Source organism: Schistocerca americana, chromosome X (assembly GCF_021461395.2).
Source record: "Schistocerca americana isolate TAMUIC-IGC-003095 chromosome X, iqSchAmer2.1, whole genome shotgun sequence".
Classification (NCBI taxonomy): Eukaryota; Metazoa; Arthropoda; class Insecta; order Orthoptera; family Acrididae; genus Schistocerca; species Schistocerca americana.
This window is the reverse complement of record NC_060130.1, coordinates 166767027-166792243: the sequence shown is the minus strand read 5'-3', so window position 1 is coordinate 166792243 and position 25217 is coordinate 166767027. Positions and strand designations below refer to the sequence as shown.

General features: G+C 39.3%; 1 protein-coding gene across 1 annotated transcript in view; it reads left to right on the top strand.

Annotated features, from left to right (window-relative positions):
- Positions 1–25217, top strand: part of LOC124555114 (unconventional myosin-Va) — a 345650-nt gene that overhangs the window by 204389 nt on the left and 116044 nt on the right. The window contains exons 2-4 of the mRNA XM_047128917.1: positions 1625–1729; positions 18274–18442; positions 24758–24902. Coding sequence (XP_046984873.1) covers positions 1625–1729; positions 18274–18442; positions 24758–24902 — 419 coding nt within the window. The remainder of the gene's footprint in view (positions 1–1624; positions 1730–18273; positions 18443–24757; positions 24903–25217) is intronic.

Here is a 25217-nt window from a genome sequence, read left to right as displayed (position 1 = left end):
CCCATCTTAATCCTGTGCGTTCAGCTCTCCACCTTTGGCGCTTGGAATGCTTGCGTTTGAATCACTTTGAGAACTTTCATTTGTTGTTGCCCACTTTATTGTTTCCAGCATTTCAGTTACGAGGAGTGCTGGGAATATGACTGTATGCGGAAAGGTGTTACGTTGATACAAATGCTAAGGGATTAAACCGGGAGACGTCTAGAATTTTTGTTGTTGGCAGTGACTCCGATCCACTGTGGGTAAAGTTTCACGTAAGAAACCATTCGCTGTTTCTTCAATCAGTATGGTCATTCTTGTTAAGGTATGTCATGTCGAATAATGAGCAGACCGTTCACATGTAATGGGGAATCGTGCAAGATGTTAACTTCAGATATTTCTGGAACCACTGGAGATATCAAAACAGGTTTTTCTACATGAGGTAACTTGGGGATAAATCTTCACTGCAAGCACAGTTTTTCTTGTACGCATCACTCCACGAAACTGGCGCAGCAATAATAATTCCAAAACAAAAAGTCCTGCGAAAGACTTGTGCAACAGACTCTCTTCCTTTTTGGAAAAGAGTTTTCTGTTTTACATAGAAAAGTACTGTAGCACCTATGGTGACGTGAGTGGCCACAACTGGTGCTAGTCACTAGTTTGTTACCAAGAACTTGTAACAAGGGCGGAATAAGAGCTGTGCTTGTCGTAGTGGCCATCATGTTTTGCTTGTTTCATCTTCTTTACCCTGTCAACTGGGGTCAAAGGTGTCTTTGGTGATGGAAATTGTGCCCACTGCTTACGAAAAATTTCAATTCCAAAGTTTAGAGACGGTGTGGGCCAAGCTGTTATGGAGGTGATTTGTGATAACATGCTCTACCAGGTATATATAAATTAAATGGTGCAAATAAACACGCTGTCAGAAGTTGAAATATTTCTGGATTAACGCAGTAGAGGTAATCGATGAAGTAACACCAACGCAAATGAGCCAAAATCTGGTACTGTACTGTAATAGTATTATTTTACCTAAATGTGATAATTTTTATCATCCTAAACTAATGGAGATGAAAATTAAATATTAGGGCTTTGTTGGTCACACATCTCAGTGTTATTTGAGTAACTCTGTTAGTAACAAAAGACCTCACAATTCAGTTTTGCAGGGAGCCAAACATATAAAGTTCAGTGATAGCTGCAGATGAATGTGACGACACATTGATAATACCGGTAAAGATGTGATAGTGAGGTTAACTGAAATTGCATTTCTGTTGAAACTCTGATTTTGCTGCAATAGTTTCTGAAGTGCACAAGATAAAAGAATTCACAGGGCTTAACTGTGTATTACTGAGTTCTATGTAAATGTGTTTATAAAGTAACCACAAAGCCACTGGCAGGGTTAAATTACGGGGCTCTGGTCACTGCCATATGACAGCTATTAAATTGTAATAAACCTTGCCAGTTATCAGAATGATTTTCCTAGCATTAATCTCTCCTTTTGTGAAAGGTTTCATCTAACTTAAACTTGTCCTCAAGAGATGTATGAAAATACTGATGTTGTATAGCTGTTGCAGTTCCTGTTATCACACTTGTCTATATTACTATCCATGTGAAACTGCAGTTCTTTTAATTGTTGTTACAATGCATGTTACAGGGAGCACAGGTGTGGATTCAGCACCCAGAAAAAGTATGGGAGGAAGCAGAAGTAACAGAAGACTACAAGAGCAGTGTTCTGAAAGTTCGGACAGAAGATGGCAGAGTGAGTCTTTCTTTATATACATTGTTACCATTTATGGCATCCATCCAGTAGAAAATTAAAGTAGACATGTCACTAATGTAATTTACATTAAATAGTATTTAATGCTATATTTAATTTGTAGTAAATACATAAATAATTGTTTTGTATGGAAAAAGGATCTTCGGAGGGTAACTTTACCAGTAAATAAGTAAACGAATTAAAGGTAGTGGGTAATACTGTCCTGACACAATAACCAGCTTTTATAACAAGGTTATCTGGTATATCAAGATAAGAAGGCTGTTGTGGGCTGCAGTTTAAGGATAGATGTGATGCAGCTCTCTGTGCTTGTCTATCCAGTGCAAGCTTCTTAATCTTTGAATAACTACTGCATCTTACATTCATTTCAACCTGCATACTGTGCATCCTTTGGTCTCCCTGTATAATTTGTACCCTACCACCACCACTTCCCTCTAATACCTAACTGACAATTCCTGGATGCCTGAGACAGTGTCTTATCAACCGATTCCTTCTTTTACTCAAATTGTGCCACAAATTTTTCTTCTGAATTTGCTTCAGTACCTCTTCATTACATATGTGATATACCCATCTAATATTCAGAATTCTCTTGTAGCACCTCAGTTCAAAAGCTTCTGTTCTCTTCTTGTCTCAACTGCTTTTTGTCCAGTTTTCACTTCTGTACACGGTTATACTCCAGGTAAATACCTCAATTTCTAATCTAATTGTGTCAGCATCACCTGATCTAATTCAGCTACTTTCTGTTAACCTCCTCCTACTTTCAATGAATCTTTTTCCAGCACACTATCTGTTCTGTTCAACTGCTCTTTCAAGTCCTTCACTGTCTGTGGCAGAATAACGATGTCATTGGCAAATCAGTTTCTACTTTTCTTTACTGCTTGCTCTGTGTACAGGTTGAATAACATCAGGGATAACTACAAATCTGTTAGGAGATTGCCTACCTGCAGAATCTTCTTCAGCACCTGGAATATGTTTGAATGTAGTTTGTTGAATTGCTGAAGAACTCGTACTACAGGAAATACTTCAATAATTTGCACTGGGCAATTCTTCAAATAATGCGAATTTTCCCACATTAATTACCAAGAGACAGAATATGATGACCGGTTCCAGTAATCAGAAAAATTGACTTTCACAAGTAGGTACTCACACTGTGCTGATTACCTGGATGGCAGTGACAGAATATTCACATTACAGGGTCCCAGTTGAATTCAGGCGCAATGAATGTTAAGATATTAGTGACGTCAGTTTAGTTTAAGGACGCCCGTGCTTAAGGGGCAAATGGGGACCGCAGCCATCTCCAGCTCTCAGATGAAAGAAAAAATGTGTAATCAGAGGTTTTTCTTTCAAGTTTATAACAGGACTGAAACTGAAACTATTTAAGCTACTTAAAAGTTGCCATGTGTCTTCCAAAATATTAAAAATGCTCCATACCCCCAGGTCTTGGCCCCTCCCACCTACAAACTACACTCCTGGAAATGGAAAAAAGAACACATTGACACCGGTGTGTCAGACCCACCATACTTGCTCCGGACACTGCGAGAGGGCTGTACAAGCAATGATCACACGCACGGCACAGCGGACACACCAGGAACCGCGGTGTTGGCCGTCGAATGGCGCTAGCTGCACAGCATTTGTGCACCGCCGCCGTCAGTGTCAGCCAGTTTGCCGTGGCATACGGAGCTCCATCGCAGTCTTTAACACTGGTAGCATGCCGCGACAGCGTGGACGTGAACCGTATGTGCAGTTGACGGACTTTGAGCGAGGGCGTATAGTGGGCATGCGGGAGGCCGGGTGGACGTACCGCCGAATTGCTCAACACGTGGGGCGTGAGGTCTCCACAGTACATCGATGTTGTCGCCAGTGGTCGGCGGAAGGTGCACGTGCCCGTCGACCTGGGACCGGACCGCAGGGACGCACGGACGCACGGATGCACGCCAAGACCGTAGGATCCTACGCAGTGCCGTAGGGGACCGCACCGCCACTTCCCAGCAAATTAGGGACACTGTTGCTCCTGGGGTATCGGCGAGGACCATTCGCAACCGTCTCCATGAAGCTGGGCTACGGTCCCGCACACCGTTAGGCCGTCTTCCGCTCACGCCCCAACATCGTGCAGCCCACCTCCAGTGGTGTCGCGACAGGCGTGAATGGAGGGACGAATGGAGACGTGTCGTCTTCAGCGATGAGAGTCGCTTCTGCCTTGGTGCCAATGATGGTCGTATGCGTGTTTGGCGCCGTGCAGGTGAGCGCCACAATCAGGACTGCATACGACCGAGGCACACAGGGCCAACACCCGGCATCATGGTGTGGGGAGCGATCTCCTACACTGGCCGTACACCACTGGTGATCGTCGAGGAGACACTGAATAGTGCACGGTACATCCAAACCGTCATCGAACCCATCGTTCTACCATTCCTAGACCGGCAAGGGAACTTGCTGTTCCAACAGGACAATGCACGTCCGCATGTATCCCGTGCCACCCAACGTGCTCTAGAAGGTGTAAGTCAACTACCCTGGCCAGCAAGATCTCCGGATCTGTCCCCCATTGAGCATGTTTGGGACTGGATGAAGTGGCGTCTCACGCGGTCTGCACGTCCAGCACGATCGCTGGTCCAACTGAGGCGCCAGGTGGAAATGGCATGGCAAGCCGTTCCACAGGACTACATCCAGCATCTCTACGATCGTCTCCATGGGAGAATAGCAGCCTGCATTGGTGCGAAAGGTGGATATACACTGTACTAGTGCCGACATTGTGCATGCTCTGTTGCCTGTGTCTATGTGCCTGTGGTTCTGTCAGTGTGATCATGTGATGTATCTAACCCCAGGAATGTGTCAATAAAGTTTCCCCTTCCTGGGACAATGAATTCACAGTGTTCTTATTTCAATTTCCAGGAGTGTATTATATGGGCACCCTCGGTGTAGTTAATCAATAAATACACCACATTTCTTAACAAGTGATAACTAAGTGATTCCTACAACACAGTACACAATAAGAGTCCCAAATTATACACACATAGACATCAAATAGAATTTGATTGACACTTGGAAAAGTTGAAGTTCTCAACCTCCTAGAGTCATGCGGTTGTACTGAATGCAGGCAAACTGACGATGGATTTACACAGATATAGCAAATGAATACATTTTCGTAAAGCCTGAACAATGTGTTGCTCATATACTAAGTGGGTGCATACTTCGTCATAACACTGATAAGCTTTGAGTTCCCAAACTTACGCATAAATGTTGCCTATGAGATTTCCAAGACTTGACTGATTGTTGTGGGATAGAGGTTGGTCATATAAAAATGGCAAGGTTAGGTTTTGATAATTCAGATGGACTATATTTTGCTACAATCACTTGGTTTACAAAATATGTAGTAGTTTTTTTAAAAAAATGTGAAAGATTATGAAACCATTTTACACTTCCACATTGGAAATAACACATTTATAAGCACAGGTGCCAGTTTAAATTTACAATCACTGATGCAAATTTATGCAAATTCTTAATTAATGGTATAATTTTTAATGAAGTCTGTCATTTAGTTTGTAAAAATTAGGGCAACAAAAATACAGCTGTAAAAGTGGGAATCTAACAGGCATAATGGTACAAATAGCAAAAGTAATTTTTGATGTATTCAAACTGCAATTAAAGCTATTTCTCAAGTTAATTAGTTACATAGAAATGAAATACATTACTCTAAGGTCAGGATGCCAGTCTTTCTAATAAGTGATGTCAGTGTGCCCAACTCTACTGATTAGTTCAGTCAAAGATCCATATCTTGTAGTGTAGTAAAGCTTTCAGTTGTTAATAATTTCCAGTTAACACTGTTTTCAGCAAAACTAATTTCACTAACAAACTCGGTGCGTTGAAAAGAAAAATGTGAGTAATGAATTTAAGTGAGGTGAAATTCAGTTAAAGTTTCAATAAATACATATACCTACATTCTATGAAGTACTTTATAGAGATTTGAATGAAAAGTTGAAAACGAGTAAAAATGACAATAAGAGCATGTAGGAGGTTCCAGCTTGCCCTTCACTGTCTCACTCCCTTCTCAACTGATGCTTCCCTTTCATGTTCTCAGACTTGTATCACTGCAGTCTGGTTTATGTTCAAGCTGTGGATAATTGTTTGCTCACTGCGTTTTATCCCCCTACCTTCAGAATTTCAGAGTGTGTATCCTGGTCAACACTGCAGAGACCTTTCGCTAAGTCTACAAAAGTTAAAAATGCAGGTGTACCTTTCTTTAACCTGTCTTAAACATAGGGTCAGTATTGCCTTGAGTATTTTTATATTTCTCCGGAACCCAAACTGGTATCCCCCAAGGTTGACTGCTACAAGTTTTTTCCAGTCTTCTGTAAACAATTCATGTAAGTATTTTGCAGTCATGATTGATTAAACTGATATGCCAGTTACATTCGCACTTACCAGCAATTGCTTTCTTTGGGATTGAAATAATTACTTTTTCCCTTAAGTCTGAATATTTTACATCTCGTATATGCACACCAGTGCAATAGTTCTGCCATGACTGGTTCTCTCAAAGATCTCAATAATTCTGAGGGAGTGTTGTCTATTGCAGGGGCTTTGTTTCGACTTAGACCTTTCTAGTGCTACGTCAAATTCTTCTTGCAGTATTGTATGTCACATCTTGTCTTCGTCTACTTCTTGTTTCCTTTCTTTAACATTAGTTGTATAGACCCTCTGTATATTTCTTCCATATTCTTGCTTTCTATTATTTGATTAATACTGGATTGCCGTCTGAACTCTAGACAGTCATACAGTTGATTCTCTTTTCTCCAAAGGTCTCTTTAATCTTCCTGTAGTCAGTATCTATCCTTCCACTAGTTAAATGTGCTGCTTCAGCCTTGTGTTTGTCCTCTAGACCTCCATGCTTAGCCATTTTTAGCCGTTTTTCACTTTCTGGCAGTCTCATTTTTGGAAGTCACCTGCTTCATTTTTACATTTTCTCATTCCAACTGAATTTGATTCATCCTGTTTTATACAAGGATTTTTTCGAAACTTTGTCTTTCATCTATTTGATCCTCTGCTGCCTTCACTGTTTCATCTCTCAATGCAACCAATTCATCTTCTATTGTATTCCCTACACCTGTTTTTGTCAAAATTTATGTAATGTTTACTCGGATAGTCTCAATAAGCTCTTGGTCTTTCAGCTTACCCATGTCCCGCCTCCCTAATTTCCTACTTTTTTTGCAGTTGTAACTATTAACGTAAGTCCATGAATGATAAATTATATGACCTGAGTTCTGGTTCCAGTACACTGATAATACCTTTGTCATCTGGCCGCATGGAGAAGTGGAACTACGTAGTTTTCGCCAGCACCTCAGTGAACAGCACAGCAACATCTAATTTACTATGGAGATAGAATAGAATGGGATGCTGCGTTTCTTCAGCATCTACGTTTACTGAAAGCCTGGTGGTAAACTAGACCAATGAGCGTATAGAAAATAGACTAGCATGGACAGGTACCTACACACCACCTCCCACCATCACCCTACGCAGAAGAAATTTGCCCTGCCTACTTCAACCAAGAGGGCCCATGGGATTGGCGATTAGCATTTGAGGCAGAACTACGAAATGTCAGGTACATCATTTGGAGACAATGATTATGGGATGGAGATGATAGATAACACTATGGGGACAAAGGATGAAGGTAATAGTGAAGAACAGAAAGAACAACAAAATATCGCCTAGTTACCATATGTCACTGAATGAGTGGGCAAAATTCTCTGTCAAGTAGGTAGTAATCCAGTTTTCTGAAGCAGCAATAAAATAAGATGTCCTTGGTTCAAAGAAAGGTGCAGTCGACAAGCTGCACACTTCTAGAGTCTATGAAATTGGCTGTGAATGTAGTCTAGTGTATTTAGGACATGGAGAGCCGATTAGCAATGGATACCTGAGCATGAAAGATACATTCGTCTGAGACAGCACAGTCACCGATAGTGGCGGAACGCCAGGATGTGTGTGACGAGCTGATAATATTTTAAGATGTTTACATACTGCTTACCTGGAAAAGGAAGATCAGAGATGCTATAGAAATGCATTAGTGACCACGCAACATGAATAGAGAAGACAGGTATAGACGTAGTATCTTTGCTGCTAGTAGTAACAGCACTATTGGACAACAGTGTTTGCAAAGCAACCCACACAGGCACATGGGAGACCCAGACATCAGTAGGTAACAGTGTACTCAGCATCATGCAGCAAGTAAACAGTGCTACATCACAACTATCACGCATATACCATTCGCCTGTTTGCAAAAATGGCAAGAAATAAAGCAAACGCCAATAAAGGATGTCTAAAATCCCTCCATAATCAATAGCCTATCAGACTATGAAAACAGCTTCTTCCTCTAGTACGGTATATAAGAATTGGTTTTCCTCATTCAGCAGTCAGCCCAATGCCCTGAGGAAGACTATTTGCAACAGTGGCGAAAACGTTGGACAATTTTACTTGCTGGTAATGTGGTCACATATGCAGAAGAATTTTACTGACAATAAATTGTGGTCAGGGTCCACATCTATCCCTGGAAATGCCTTACACTTCAAAATGTGGTTTCAAAATCTATGCTTTACCATTATGTAATATCATTTTGAAACCATCCAGTGTCCCCAGGTTTTTTGCCATGTATACAGCCTTCTTAAATGATTCTCAAATCAAGTATTGTGAATTTTTAAATTATGCTATTTGCAGAATTCTACTAGATGGTTTCTTCTTTCATTTCTTTTCCCCAGTCCGTATTCTCTTACTGTTTCTCCTTACTTCCTTTTCCTGCTAATGAATTCTACTCCCCATCAAAATTAAATTTTCCTCTCCCTTTATTATCTGATTAACTTCTTTTATGTCATCATGCATCCTTTAAATATCTTAAACTGTGGATGTAGTTAGTGTATAAACTTGTACTCCTGTGCGGTGGGAGCAGGAGTTGTCTGTCTTGGCTACCATAATGCATTCACTATACTGTTCATAGTAGTTCACCCACATTACTTTCTTACTCGTTATCAGACCTATGCATTATCCATACGTGATTTTGTATGTATAAACCTGTACTCACCTGATCAGAAGTCCTGTTTTTCATAACACCACCCTTTGCTAATTCACACATATCTAATTTCAGTCTATCCATTTCTTTTCTTGGATTCATTAACCACCTCACATGATTAAGGGATGTGGGATGTAACATTCCACTCTGACTGGTAGTATGCCTCTTTTTTATGACAATTACTCCTGAGCAGTCCTCACTCAGAGTTCCGAATGGACACCTTATTTCAGCCATTTATATTACCAGCACAGCAAGGTCATGTTGGCTAATGCTGCAAGGCCAGATCAGGCCATCATCCAGACTGTTGCCTCTGCAATTATTGAGAAGGCTACTATCCCTCTTCAGGAACTACATATTAATATGGCTCTCCACAGGACTCCTCCATTGTGGTTGCACTTATGGTATATATACCTTTGAGATAGGCAAGCCACCACATTTAAGCAAGTCCCATTGGTTATACAGAGATTCAATTTCAGTTGGTCTTTTTTCCATTCTCCAGCTCACTCTGAAATAGGAGGAAAATTAATTAGTTTATTGGGGTGAAACAATATGGTAGATGTTTCGGTAGAAAAGAGCAGGTTTTTGGGGGTAGCATTCTTTAAACATAGATATATATGGTTAACACCAAGCAAAGGCATTGCAACTTTCATTTTTTTTTTTTTTTTTTCTGAGTTGTGGAAAATGATGTATTAAATACTCATTGTGTGATGAAAACTTGTGAAACAACTTGAGTGTGAAAGACTGATTGCTTGTTTGAGCTCTCCATAAAACAGCAGTGCATGTCTTCCTGACTACTCCATGAAAATATCCTCAAGTAACATTAATGAGGAACAATAGGTATTACATGAATCTTCATGGACCATCTTATTCTTAAATTTACATCTGTTTTGGTGGGTTTGTGGGCAGTATTGATAATCAGACCTTTTCTAATGCCAAACAGCTGATATTGGTAACTTGACAATATTCCGGCATTTGTCTAATTAATAAGATATGGTCACCTCAGAAATTTCATGTTTGTCTGCCATATTGCGCCACTTTTTTGGTTTATTCATTTTATTAACTTCAGTTCTCATGTAGTACATTGAATGCAAGTAATAGCCTATCAATGTCCTTTTTTTCTGTTTTGTTTGTAGTTACACTCACCTTACTTCACATGGAATTTCATATACTTCTTCAAGCCTTCCCGTTTCATGCCTCACATTGTATCTGCTTACTAGACGAGCTTCAGTAGGCCTATACTATTCTGCTAACTTATAAGAATCAGTCTCCTTCATTGATATTTGCCCTTGGTATTAGTAGCTTATCTAGACAATAATTAAAACTGCTGGTGAATGAATGTAATTTATTGCATCAATTAAATTTGCTGTAGTCACTTTACACACCTCTCTCTCTCTCTCTCTCTCTCTCTCTCTCTCTCTCTCTCTCTCTCTCTCTCTCTCTCTCTCTCTCTCACACGTTGTGAAGTGACTGGTGGTGGAGAGGGTATGTATTTGTGGATGATCACAATATACAGATGTGGGAGATACATTCCTTAGCCCCTTTTGGAACATTGTTTTTTGAAATTTTTTACATCAATGTTCCTTTAATCTACATAGACACAGTTTTAAGTTCCCTAACTGGAGTTTGAGTGTGCCAGTGGTGCACTTGATATGACTAAACTATCCATGATGAACTACATAGCATTTCTCTGATTTTCCTTGCTTCATTTAATCCTGTATGGTCTGGATGGCAGAAAAATGATTGGAAATGAATTTAGTTTTTTCTACAAAAAAAGGAAAAAAAACTGCCATTGAATATGTAAGGCAAATGTCATGATAATTCCCAAGAAAAGAACATTTCCTTGACATTGTCCAGTCTGAGCTTAGGTTCAACCTTGAGAGCTAACAAACGGGATCCCAGCTGTGTTTCTGCACTGTGCGTGGGCAGCCATGGGGATGCTGGGCTGAGTCCTGTGTGTTGCTTATTCTGTCGTGTGACAATGTCTCTGCTGGAGAGGGCAGAGCTAGCTGGGATGGGAAAGTGTTTGTCTTACATATGCACCACTAAGGGTGGAACACCCACGAGTTGAGTAAGCTGGAGGCATCAGCAGCACAGTTGAGACACATTTTTGAAGTATACCATTTTCTTAAGACCAAGCTGGTCACACTCCTCAGGGTTTCCCTGAGCTAAGTTGCCGGTCCTAATACTCGCTCCTTACATTCTAAAAACACCACCAGCACTAAGGGCATCTCTCTTAAAATGCAATACAAGAGACATTGTCCAATGCTGGTCATATGCTTTTGTAGGCGAAGGGGTTGGAAAATGGCAGATGCAATTGGTTAGTAGTTTGGGATGCATTGCGACCAAAACTGTGGACTGTGGATGTTCAAACTCTGTGGTTTTAAAAGGATTTTTCAAAGGGACAGTCTCTTCTTAAGTGCTCTAGATGGAGAGAATTTTACTGCTCAAAGTTTCAGCTGGCTGTGTGTATTAGCTACCTGGACTGTTGTTTGCATATTCTTTAAGTGCCACAAAAGGGATGGTTGCCAGTGAGTGGGCCTGTGTTATATCACTTTCAAAAGAACCATTGTGTGTATTGCTGGCTCTGGTAGAGACTGACGACCCATTTAGTAATGTTGGGACACACAGCATTAGACTCGATGTTCCCTTTTTCAGTTTTAATTAACTGTCTTAGAATATCAAAACATGAATAGTAATGTATGTGAGTGAACTTTGGAGAACAATTGTGTAGGTAATTAAATGGCAAAATCAACACACAGTGATAAAATAATTCAAGATAACATTGTTTTTGAGAGAGGTTCTTCTTCTTCTTCTCCTTCTTTATCACTTTGACCTGGGAGACCATGTGTGTTCCCTACATTCCTCTACCAATCATTTCTGTTCCTGGCTTCCATGGTCCACTCTCCTTTTCTCGGACACACCGCTTTCGTATCCTTGTTGTTATCCTTTCATGTTGTCTATGGCCTCCTTCGGTCCTTCTGCCTTCCACAGATCCTGTGAATGCTACTTCTGATAGTGTTTCCTTTTCCACCCTTATTAGGTGTCCAGCCCACACCAATCTTCTTTTCTTTATCCTTAAGACGATATCAGCTTGCAAGTATAGGTGAGCCAGTTCCTGGTCTTTTAATATACTCCAGTTCTGTGACTGGATGTCCCTATTGGGGCCAAATATTTTCCTTGATATCTTTCTCTTGAAGACTTAACACTTTTTGATCATCTGTTCTCCTCAATATAAATGTTTCCATACCATATAGAGCTACTGGGAGAATTATACTCTGATATAATCTGAGTCTAAAACTTCTTGAAACTGCTCTACTGCGCAGCATGTCCTGTAAAACAAAACATGATCTATTGGCCACGGTGATCCTTGCCTTAATCTCAAATCCCATTCTGTTTGCTCACTAAAAATGGTTACCAAATATTGAAATATATCTAATTTTTTTTTTACAAGTGCATTCATCAACTATCATTGGAGTTTGATAATAGAGTGCCTTGCTCATGACCACGTGCTTAGTTTCCTCCTTGTTACTTCGTAACCATGCTTTTCTTGAAATACTTCTGTAAGAACTTACTGTGAGCTGCAAGTCCTCTTTGTTGCCATTTATTAGGTTATCATTGTGTGCATATACAAGCTGGGTTTGTTGTGGTATTACCCAGTTCTATTCCAGCTTAGTTTAATTTTTGGTGTTCTCTGTCTATCTTTCCTAAAATTCATTTAATGGTGTTGTAAGAGTAGAACTGTGAAACTACTCTCAGACTGTAATTAACATTTTGTTTTCGGTATATTTACCATCATATTAAAACAGTGCCAGTTAAGTCAGTTCACTAATAACGTAATACGGACATCACATCAGTCCAGACATACTTGACAATGGCAATAAATGCTGAAACAGTAGGTCATGAATAAAGATTAGGTACTATAAGCAGCTATTTTGATGCATCTCTTATGATGATGATGTGAATTAAAAAGTATCGGAGATAATGTCTTCTACTTCAATGTCATTCGTGGGGATTTTCGCCTGTGTGTGTTCAGCAGATGTTTCTGTTTTTCTTATACTTGAGAGAGGTTACACCTAATAAATATATAGTGTTTCATATAATTAAAATCTGTGTTTAAGTGTCGTTTGAAATTTAAATTTGGTTTAATTGTAGTTATTAAGGTAGACCAATTGGTTCACTGTTGTATAAATTTGTATCTTATGGCATGGCAAAATGACAAAATAGAATGGTGGGAGAGACACAGAGGCAGTCGGCCAATGGCAGATGGACTGAAACATATAGAGGAGACATCAAAAGTGTAGCTGGACACAAATGTTCAGAGAGAAGGGACTTCAGGTGGGGACTTTAGAGAGTTCAAAAGTCTTTCTTGAGTCTGTTTTTCTGAGAGTGAATTGGGGTTTTTGGTTGGGGTCTCCAGAGGGTCTAGATGTTTCTGGTTTAGAAGCAACCGAGCCTCTTGGATTAGATTTGTATCTATGAATTGGGAGATCAAAAATGTTCCAGTTGTAGCGGGAGTGAGCTAGGATAGTGGACACAAAATGCTCGACACGTATTAGTTTTGGAAGGAGCTGTGTTTCCTGAACTGTGTTAGTTTACGAATTTTGCTTTTCATCACGAATATACTGTGATTTAGGTGATTTCCATGTGATTGGATTGTTAGAGCTTTGAGCATTCGCTGGGTACATCTCGGCTTGGAATACTTTCGCCAGTGGCACTATATCTGAGCAGTAAAGTTGTTGGGATGTATGGTAATACTCAATAATAGTTAGAACAGTTTTTCACAATTCATGAGTGATACTTTGTTAGTCTGGTAAATTGGCTGTTTCTTAGGTGACAGAGATAATTGGTGTCATTTAAAAACTATTGATTTAAATAAATGAGTACTTAAACAAGTTTTTTGTCTCCTAGTTTAACTGATAAAATCCAACTCCAACTACATAAATTTAATTAGAACACAAATAAGATGTCTGATAGGACACTGTAAACTTGATCATAATAAAGGGAACTGTTTTGCAGTGGTATACAGTTAGCACTAGACAAAACCTGATGAGCCAAATTTTATATAAAATGCAATTGTATATTTACAGTATTCTTCCTAGAAAGAGTTGTAGTTCTCAGTAGGGAGTCAAAGCTCGCAACCTGTAATGATCTTATTGTCAATGCAAATTGGAAACTAAATTTTTCCCTCGTTCCTGTAAACATTGTCCTGACCTGTTTTGTTTTCAAAAGTAAGTCATTGTGGTCACTGCATATTGCATTAGATAAGGGGCAAAGAAAGATCAATACTCAAAAGTTCCCACCGGCAGCTATTTAAGTAACTTATCCCTCTGTGTGTGTGTGTGTGTGTGTGTGTGTGTGTGTGTGTGTGTGTGTGTGTGTGTGTGTTTATTGGAAGTAGTTACGGGGAGAACAAATTTGCACTTAGGTCCACAGACTTGAGACAAGCTGGTTGCTATTTTCACTTCTGATGTCTTCCCATTGAGGGTGACTTTTGGCTTTTGCCTGACAGGAAGTCACTAACCCATTGGCATACAATGCCAGACACAGCTGTTGCAGCAGTTACATGTATTGGGGTACAGCAACAGGTACATGCTTCACAGCACAGTAGACACAACATGCTACTCTTTGGTAGTTTGGTGCTTTCTGTAATAGTTTCTTGGCCATACCATTAGATGACACTAGCTGCACATTTGTGAAACTGAGGCATTGATTCAAGCTTACATGCATTTAGTCTGTGTTTCGTTAGCTCAGTGAATGACAAAATATGTGCCCATATGAAGCAGAAGTGGCGAGAATTCAGAGTTCTTTAGGAAGAAAGTGATTTGAGTAATGGTGTAGACTATGACACTGCAAGCAGTACTTAAAGTGATGAAAACAGTAGTGTTTTGGACAACGGGGAAATTGGAAGTACCCAACAAATTATGATGATGCCAGAACCGTGTGACAATGAGACCACAAACCACACACTAGACTATTCAAAGGCGACTCACTGGGACTGGGACAATGTGGCTAATCATCCTAAAACCAGTATTTTCACTGTGACATCAGAAATAGAAGCAACAGTTCTATGGCCTCTGGGACAAAATCCTACAGAACTTAAAGTTGTAAATGAATTTATAACAGTTCAGTTTCCCTGAGTCCATTGCAAGAGAAACCAACTCATATACAGCAAAAATGCTGACTACGGTTCAAGCATTGACAAGTTTTCTGTAACAGTTCATGGACTGAAGGTGCACTTCTCTCTGCATCATCATGCTGCAGAGACAAAAACCTTCTATACAGCACAATTGATCAAAAAGAAAAACAATTGAGAAGACAGTATTTGCTGCAACAATACCACTGAGAAGACTCCAGTCTATCTTCAGGTTTAGCATTTTGCTAGTGATTCACCAGAAACGCAACATGATAAATGGAGGAATATAAGACCAATCATTTCACAGCTACTCAACAAAGTTACAGGGGTAAATGTTCCTGGCATCGATGAAACCTTGAAGTTTTAGAGCAGATTTTCATATGTTCAATATATTCCTTTGCAGAGAGACAGATTTGGCATAAAGATATATAAAGTATGCTCTTTGGGGACTGAGTACTGTTATTATGTGAAGATATATGCTGCAACAGAGGTAAAAAAGTGATGATGTAGCTGTCAAATTTTCAGCAAGTGAAAAGATTGTGTTTGAATTGAGTGTGACTCTGTTTGGGAAGTGGAGAACTATTTACATGGACATCTGGTGAAATTCTCCCAACTTTTTCAGGGAATTGCTAGACAGAAGTGCTCATACTGTTGGTATTGTAAACCAACAAGGAAAAATATCCCACATACGTTCAGTGGAACTAACCTGAGGAAGGGGAACTAACATTTGCAAGCACAAAATTCTTGCAGGGCTGCTCAGAAAAATGTTAACATCTTCTCAATGCTTCATGATAGACCAGATTATGTAGAGATACATAAACAAGGGGAAACAAAGGTAATAGCTAATTGCTTCATTGATTACAACCAAGGAATGGGTGACATTGGCTTACACAGCCAATATCTGAGAAGATATGTCAAGGGATATAAAAAGATAGAAATATATCTCCTGGACGTAGAAATGCAACCAAGTGAAGCAGAAATCCACTAAGGCTTCATGCCAGAAGCTGAGGGCATTTTCCAGTGAAAATAATGCAGAATAAGAAGAAAAGTCCATCCTTGAGAAGGTGCAAAAGTTTTCATTATTGAGTGCATCATGGTGAAACCTGGTTTGAATGTAACATTTGTAAAGTTGCCATTCATGTGGACAGATGTTTCACAATATGCTGTACACAACTAAACTGTGTGAATATGTATCACAAATGAAAAAAGCTTCATTGTGCACCATAAACAGTAGAACTGTGTGTGAATGAGTATGGTGCTATAAGTCGTTGGAACAAATTTCTTCATGTTTCATAAATAATCATATATAAGTGAAAATAAAAAAAATATATGGTAAAAAGAATCATATCTTGTGACAAACTTGTTCTCAAAAAATTGCACATAGGTGGTTTAATATTGTTCCACTTATTTGATGCTCTCTCTTTTGTTATACACCAAAATTGTTATTTGATCCAGAACCTACAAAGATTTCTATTGTTATATCAGTTAAGTAGCTGCTCCGTCTCTTTGTAACAAGTGCAATCTGCAATAACTGTTTTCAGAACTTGCCAGTCAATGTATTCATGGTTTCATTCTATTTCTGTACAACTTAAATCAATCGTCCCTATGAGTTTACCACTTTCTCGGAAAATGAATCTCAGCAACAAGTTCGTTCATTTGGTTATATACCTTGTGGCAGGTCTAGACTTCATAGCTATCTGTGCTTCTGTCCTCTGCTTTCCTCTTCATTCTTTGGTACTGTCCCTTTGCTCTGCTGATATCATCCAGCATCTGGTATCTCCTTTTGCCGTTCCCTGTCTCCCCCAGAATAAATCCTAAAATTTCCTCCACTAGAAGGCAGTCTTGTCTCAAATTACACCCTGTCCACATTAGCATCCGATTCTTCATTGTCAGAAGCATCCTCTGATCTTCTTTCTCCAGCTCTTCTCAGTACCTCCTCATTCCTGACTTCATCAGTCCAGCTGATCTTCACCATTCTGTGCCATTTCCACATTCGACAAGCTTCAGTTCTCCTCTTCTACTGCTTACCCATAGTCCCAGTATCAGGAATTTCACTGTTGCATTCATAATTCTGTGTTCAAACAACTAGCTAAGAGCATTTTCTGCCTTTGAAATGCCTCTTTTTGTCAGTGCCATTCCGACTTCAATGTCCTGTTCACAATGCGTATCTTCACTAATCCAACTTCCCAGATATCTGAATGGTCTCAACTGTTCTGTGGTTTTAGGCCCTATCTTATACTTAGCCATTTTTTTCTTTTTATGGTTTATTCTTCCTTGCTACCATGATAAATTTTTCTTTAAAAATGTGTAAACTGGCTGTACATAAACTTCATTTTCCCTCTAATTCTTTCAGATTTGATTGCATACTGCTACTTAGTACACAAGTTTTATTTAAAAACCATTTTGCCACTTTCCTTGATCACAGTAGCATTTGTTTAACCTTCTGGCACAGAAAATTGCACTCACTACAATTACAGCATAATGTGTGTTTCATGTCTGTGACTGGATTCTAGACACCTGTACCCATGATCTACTTCTTGCCATTATTTATTATTTTACAGAAAATGACTTACGTTGTGAAAAGTTTGTTGTGTGGTTGTGTCAATCAATCATCAGATCAATTACATAAATCGTGTTAAGGTTCTGCTTGTTAAATTAGCCGTGGTAGTTAAGTGAACAGGAACAAATGCATACTGTGACCAGAATGCAGCAGGAATTAGCTGCTTCAAAAAGGCTTTAAGACCCTAATTTATTTGAATTTAAGTAAAAACTTAAACCTTGTTCTGTTGAAAAGAGTTTGTATATTTTTAAAGTTACAGGCTTAGAATGTAACTCAACAAACATGTTTGTGTGTGGAATTGTCAGCATTGTTTGATAGTATAGAAAACTATTAATATTGCTAGTAACTGCATGTCATTTGTGCATTCATTTCTTGATTTAGAATATACTTTGAATTTTGATGTACTGAAATACATAACGTAAAATCTGTTAAATTATGTCTTCCAATAATGTTAACTTATGTATTACCATTTTAAGGTGTTCTCATTAACTTGTTAAACTTCAACATTCAGAATTTAAAATATCTAACCATTTGTTAAATTAAGTTCAGAAGTTGGAACAGAAAGGACAAAGCATGCCGTGGCAAATTGTAACTGGCTTCCAAAATCACTGTATGATTGAAACAACTTTGGGTTATTACATTGATAGTTTGCATCGTGCCCAAGTTTTCATACCTTTGTCATTGTAACAGTCAAACTTTGGCCCTTGAAGCTGTTGATATGTACGTAATAAGTGATGGTTAATAAGTTACATTTCTTGCTTACTTGATCTTCTTATGTTAATCAGATACATGACCTGATCATTGAATCAGATGAGAAACTACCACCTCTACGAAATCCACGCATTTTAATTGGAGAGAATGATCTAACATCATTGTCTTACCTGCATGAACCTGCTGTATTGTATAACCTGAAAGTTCGTTTCTGTCAGAAGAGCTCTATTTATACATATTGTGGTAAGTGTGTGTTGGCTTACTAATGATATTTTCTAATTATGTTATGCTGTTGTGTCCATTTGTATGTACGTATTGCTTCTATCATGATCAATTTCATCAGGACATTTTTGTGTATACCACCACAAAGCTGCCAATATCTTCAATATGCTGCAACAAGTTCAGGCAATTTTTCATCAACTGGCAGACTTCAGGGTTTAAGTGGTGGTTATTGTTGTTTCGTACAAATAATTGATACTAGTTGCAGCATAGTGAAGATCTTGGTTACTTTGGGGCTGTATACATAAAAATGTCTTCTATAAAATCTGTGTAGCACAACCAAAATTATATTATTGTTTAATGAGAATTGTCTTCATGCTCAAAACTGCAAAAATGAAATGAGGAGCTATTCAAATAATGAGGAGTGTTGAGTGGATTTTGCTAAAGATATAACCTAATTATCATTCCAAAAATTGTATATTTTGTTGATTGGTCACCTCACAGCTGTAATGTGCACATTCCAAACATACAAAAAGCACATGATGAACTTTCTTCCCAAAGGAACCTTGCCATGAACAATGGGAGCTCAGGCATATGATACTTGCATGCATGACCCAGTTTAGATGTTTCAGTAACTGACTGTTAACTTCTTAGTGACCATAGCATACTGTACATATACAGAGAAACAAGAAACATGTTGCTAAACAGTCAGATGTGCTTTTTCAGTTGACTAGAAGTGATTGTTAGTAGCTCCTTTTAATCATAATAGCATCAGTTAAATTTCTTGTTGAGTAATTAATCATTATGTGGCTGAATTATTCTTTATGTAGATCATCACACACTTTGTCATAGAAAACGGAATTGTTCACACATTGAGAATTAAATTTCTCAAGGTCCCAGTTCAAAGGAGAACCAGCAGGCCAAGTGGAGATAGTGGTGTATACGTTGAAGAAAGGATATGATAACATGTGTAAAGTATATAAAGCAATTCAGACAGCATTCACCTTGTTCATGTGATGGAAAAATTACAAAATGTGTTTCAGAAATGTTCAGTGACGAATCCTTTGCACCTCTTGATGTGAGATGTGAGTGAATGAGCTACCATTTTGTTAGAAATGTGTGCTGCAACAGTTTGTTTTGCTGGCAATGCAAGTGCTCACAATCTTAAAAAGCCAGTGAAATAAATGCTCCTAGCTGTTGTTAACAAGATTTGAGTGACATTGTGTCCACACACAATTGAGGCAAATAATTGTCTCTCTTGAAACTAGTGTAGCTACATACTGTGCACAATAATTGCCATAGTGTATTCCTCATAAGCTGTGTAGGAAAGATGCTAAAGCCTATAGTCATCTGCCTTCTAACTTGGGTCCTAGAATCCAGAAACTTCCTTCATTATTTCCAGTGTAGATTCAGGAGGTATCACTCAACCCTGGACAGCTGCACTCTGCAGGATGTGGCAGTACAACAAGCTTTCCTACATTCTACACAGGCACCACCCTAGAAAGGTGTACAACAAAATGCGGGTGGTAAAGTATCAACAAAAATTTAAAAAAAATTATGAAAAGTCTCCCCTGACTCAGATTTCTGGTCGACTTTTCCAAACTTCAAAATCCCTCTTCCTCCCCCTTCAACCTTGCTCCCAGAAGAAGGAGCAACTGGCTCTGAAAGTCTACAAACTTTAATGCTTTTAAACATGTGTCCTCATGCCACTGCTTGGTGAGTAGGTTTATTGTCTGTCCAATTACATTATATTTTCATAGAATGTTTGGGATGTAATATCATTAAATAGCTCCATAAATGGGGTTTCCTGGGAGAGTTGCCCACATTATTACAGTCCTTCCTGTCCAGCTGATTATTTGTCACTGGTTTTGTGGTGTTCTGTGACAGAGATCAGAGTGTCTAAAATGGTGTCTCTTGGGGATCTGTTCAAAAGGAGAATGTACGCATGTGCTCAAAACTTAAGGATGCTCCTAACTTGTCACTGGCAAGTAGTGTAGCTCGATGGAACTTGGACTGTACATTGAAAGAACTTCTGCAGTATAGTACAGAAGGTAAATGAAAGAAATATGCAATGAGACAAACAGAAATGACACTTTTATTCAATTACACTGAAATCACTGCAATTTATGGTGGTTCGTTGAGCACTGCAAAAGGCAGGATACGGTTCGTAATAGTGTGTGAGATCACAATGGATGGCAATACGTGCTCCAAGACATGCTCCCATGCTGGCCACAAGTTTGGTAGGGAGTTATTGTGGTAGGGCGTTCCATTCCTTGACCAGTGGGGATTGCAACTACTGGATGGTCATTTGTGCATGTTGATGTGCTGCAATACGTCTCCATAATGCATCTCTCACTTGCTCGGTGGGATTTAAGTTGGGGGAGCAGGCAGGTGAGTCCATTTGCTTGGCAGTTATCCTCTCATTCCAAGAGCCCCTTCAACTGTGCAGTTCAATGTGGTAGCACTTTGTCGTCCATAAAAATGAAGTAAGTACTGAATGCACCCCTAAAAAGAGGCACATGGGGAAGGGCTACAGTATGACAATGATGTTGATTGGCGAGTGTACCACGTTCAAAGATTTGGAGGAAAGTGCACCTATACAACATTATGCCTCCCCACACCATACCACCAGGAATACCAAAACAATCATTTCAACAATGGTGGACATACCCTCATATGGCAGAAGGAGGAAGCACGTGATGCACCAAGTAACATTGTTGAACATGATTGTTTTGGTGGTCCAGGTGTTATGGTGTGGGGAGTCGTTGTATTCCATGGGCATACTGAGCTCACCAAATCTCTGAACACGTTACACTCACTGGTTGATGTTATTGTGACACTGTACTTCCTGACTTCATTCTTATGAATGACAGTGCATGACCTCAATGACACTGCAGGTGGGGGAGCTCCTGGAATGAGCAAGTATTTGGCAAATGGACTGGCCTGGCCATTCCCCTGACTTTAGCCTCATTGAGCATGTGTGGGATGTGTTGGGGAGACTTACTGCAACACGTCCACACGCACCGATGACCATCCACCAGTTCTTAAGTGCCCTAGAGGAGGAGTGGAATGCCCTGCCACAAGAACACTGTACGAACCTTGTGCCCAGAATGGCAATACATTGCTGAGCTTTCACTGCCATCTGTGGTGACGTGGTGACTTCAGGGTAATTATTGTCTTTGAATAAAAGTGTCATTTCTGTCCATCTCACTGCATATTTCTTTCGGTTACCTTCTGTACTGTACTGTACTGTACTGTAATAGTTCTTCCTATGTATGGTCCAAGTTTCATTGAGCTAAGTTACTTGGCAGGAACACATTATACAAAAGTTACTTTCATCCTTCAGTTTTGCGCACCAGGAATTGGTGAGATGACTGCACAGTTCAGTTTCCTGTACAGTGTTCATTGTAGACATCACTGCGTTGCCTCAGTTCTCAAATTATGGAATGTGGGCTCATCCGGTGCACCTGACAATAAGTGCATTTATAGAATGCAGGATTTCACGGCTGGTATTTGCGCTGTTGCTGATACTTGTTTTATGCGCAAAAGGCCATGGTCCAAGGCATAATTTTCTGCCTAATGGTCAGTCTTCCAATGCTGGAGACATCATCTGGGGCTTTAAAGATTCATAAAGCAGTTACAGTTCAGGTTGCTGAGCTTACTAGTCTGTGACTGCTTCGGCTTGTTACAGCCTTAGGTGATGTATATCTAGCATTGGAAGACAAAGTGCCTTTGACCATGGCATTATGCCCATAAAAATTTTCAATAATTAAGTTAGCATTTTCTCATTAATATTTGAATCCAACCATGGTCAAAATGAGTGACATGTTTGGCAATTCGAACATTTTTTGTTCAAAATTTTGATGAGTGGGACACATGGTTTCTGCACCTGATGTATTTGAAGACAGTTGGTATGAAGCCACAGAATGTACTGAAGCATCGTAGCCACAGGTAATGGAAAGGAGACTGTTGATGGCACTTTCATTTCATGAGGTTATTATTTGGTTCTGACTTTACTACAGTTGCATGGTCTACATCTCATGTTGTCCATCACATCTTAAGTTGTTGTTGCCATTTACCCTTGGGGATTAGGCTGCCAGTGTAGGGGCATGTAAATCCATTTTAATGCCCAGCCTCTGTGGTGAGGTTCATAAGTTTCCATTCACCGTCTGGTAAAATTGTGTGTGTGTGTGTGTGTGTGTGTGTGTGTGTGTGTGTGTGTGTGTGTGTGTGTGCAGTCATCTTTCAACCCCAGTCATCAGCATCCCATATTGTTGCTCCCTGCTGATTGTTGAAGAATAAACTATGAACAATGAGGCCATTGGGGATTTGTGATAAGCAAAACCGGGTGGCATTAATTACTTAGTTCATTACTATAATCATAAAAGATTTATTGGTAAACAAAATTTCTCATATCCCAGACATCAGTTTTGAAATAGATGTTGCATAACATTTCACTAGAGTATAACACTTAAAGTGTACAAGGATGTGATGAAAAGTAACACTTCTGAATTTTTTATGCAAAAACTCTTAAAAGCTTTTTAAATAAAACAAACTTTCTCAACATAGTCACCCTGGTAACACACATTTCTCCCAAGGTGAGGTACAATCTCACCATTTCTCTATCACTATCAAAGTGAGGTCCTTGAAGGTGTTCTTTAAGTTTTGAAAACAGATGAAAATTGGCTGGGACCAAGTTAGGACTGTATGGAGGTAGGTTGTTAACAGTTAATCCAAGGCATCAAATTGCTGCAGATTTGCTTGTGTGCGTGGTCTGGCACTGTCCTGCTGAAGGAGAGGATGCTTCATGTGGGCAAGAAGTTTTCTGCGGTTAGAAACTAGATTACAGTATACCGTTTCTCATTCATTGACATAGTTATTTTACACACTGTCACGTTACACGCTAAAATTCAGAGCCCTTTCAGGGTAGAGGGTCGCAACTTGCATCAGGTAAGTGGGAAATTTGAAAAGAGTAATATTAATGACATGTAATACCTCGGCCGATGTTCAGAACTGAACAAAAAATTCAGAGGCATTACTTATCAACATTGCTTTATAGTTTACAGTGATTAGTGTAGCAAAAGTGGACTTCATTGGCTGCTCTGTGGTATTCCTTTAATGAGTTCTCAAGATATACTTACGGGCTGGTTTCGCTGTTTTTGATGCAGACTCAAATGTAATTTTGTGGTCCCTACCAAAGTAGCTGAAATATAATTTTGACACAAAGTTCTTCATTTTCCTAGACTCAGTAGTGCTCTTCAGACTGCAGATTTTATTTCCTCAGCAGGCAGTCGGCTGTACATAATCAAAGTCATTCTAGTTCATCTGAAGATGCAAGGGGAAAGGGGTGTCATTGTGCTGAACACAACGGCATGTGGGATCAAGGACAATGGAGCTGCTGAAATTGCCTGCATGGAAAGTAGTGTGGTACAACATGCTGTCAAGCTGTTGTCTTTACTTCAGATATTTGGCAACTTTAATCATGAAATTGAGAAAACCTTCTGTTTCAGAACAGCATGCAGGGTAGGATATGGAATTCACATAGTGATTATGAACTCACTTCTCATGTACAGCAGTATTGCAGCTGAGATTTGATGATTTTTGGCAGGTTATTCAAACAGTGATGAAAACTGTTGCAAAAAATAACTTTTCCCACATTTTCAGACATATGTGCTTAATCGTTACAACTTCGATGTTGCATGGTGTGAAGTACACAATTAAAGAGTATTCCATACAGAGGAGAAATTAAATCGAAATTCTTGTTAAAATGGATTCTCTGTGGTGGTAATTTGTTTGGTGCTGTAGATGTGTAATCAGTTAAAGTATAAAGCTCATTACTGAAGAGATTTTTGGGACACTATGGTGCTTTACTGCATTTAGACATAATCATATTGATAGATCAGACGAAAACTGGGGCATACAATGATGAGAGACTTAAATGAACACTTTGTGGGCCCCTATAGTTAAATGTGAAATGAAAACAATAATGAAACTAGTTCATGTTTCACACAAAGGTTTAACAGAATAAATGAAAAATCAAGCACAGAATGTGGATCAGATGATCAAATCTTCGGATTTAATCTGACATTTATTGTTTAAACAACCTAGCCACACAAGTAGTCAGTACATATTTGTAAATGACAAACATTTTAGAGTTGTTGAATTTTAATGTACTGTGTATAAATTGTGCAAATCACAGTTATTATATAAATGAAAAGATCCATTTGCAAAACATTAAATATATATGAATCACTTCTGGTATAGTCCACAGTAACTGGAATCCATCCATTGACTTACTGCCTCCTGTACGTGCACCTGCAACTGGTATTTACTTTTCAGGTATTGTGCTGGTTGCAATCAATCCGTATGATGATCTCCCTATATATGGCATTGACACCATCTGGGCCTACCGGGGCCAGGCTATGGGAGATCTGGATCCTCACATATTTGCTGTTGCAGAAGAAGCATATACAAAACTGGAACGGTGAGTTCTTGTGTGCAATATTGTGTCACACGCACACACACACACTCACACACACACACACACACACACACACACATTGTAATATGAGGCGCATGAGAATGTGTTGTTTCAGTGTAAGAGTACAGGCACCAGCATCCGTTCCTGAACCACCAGGAGAAGAGATCATTCATTGACGTCTACCAGTGTGGGGTGAATTAGTGGCAGTGACATGTTCAGTGGTTGCTAGTACCTTGCATTTGTGTTTTTAACTACTATGGTACTGCAAATCGATGTCTGAAAGACAACAGGCATCTATTTTACCTATTACTCTCGTTC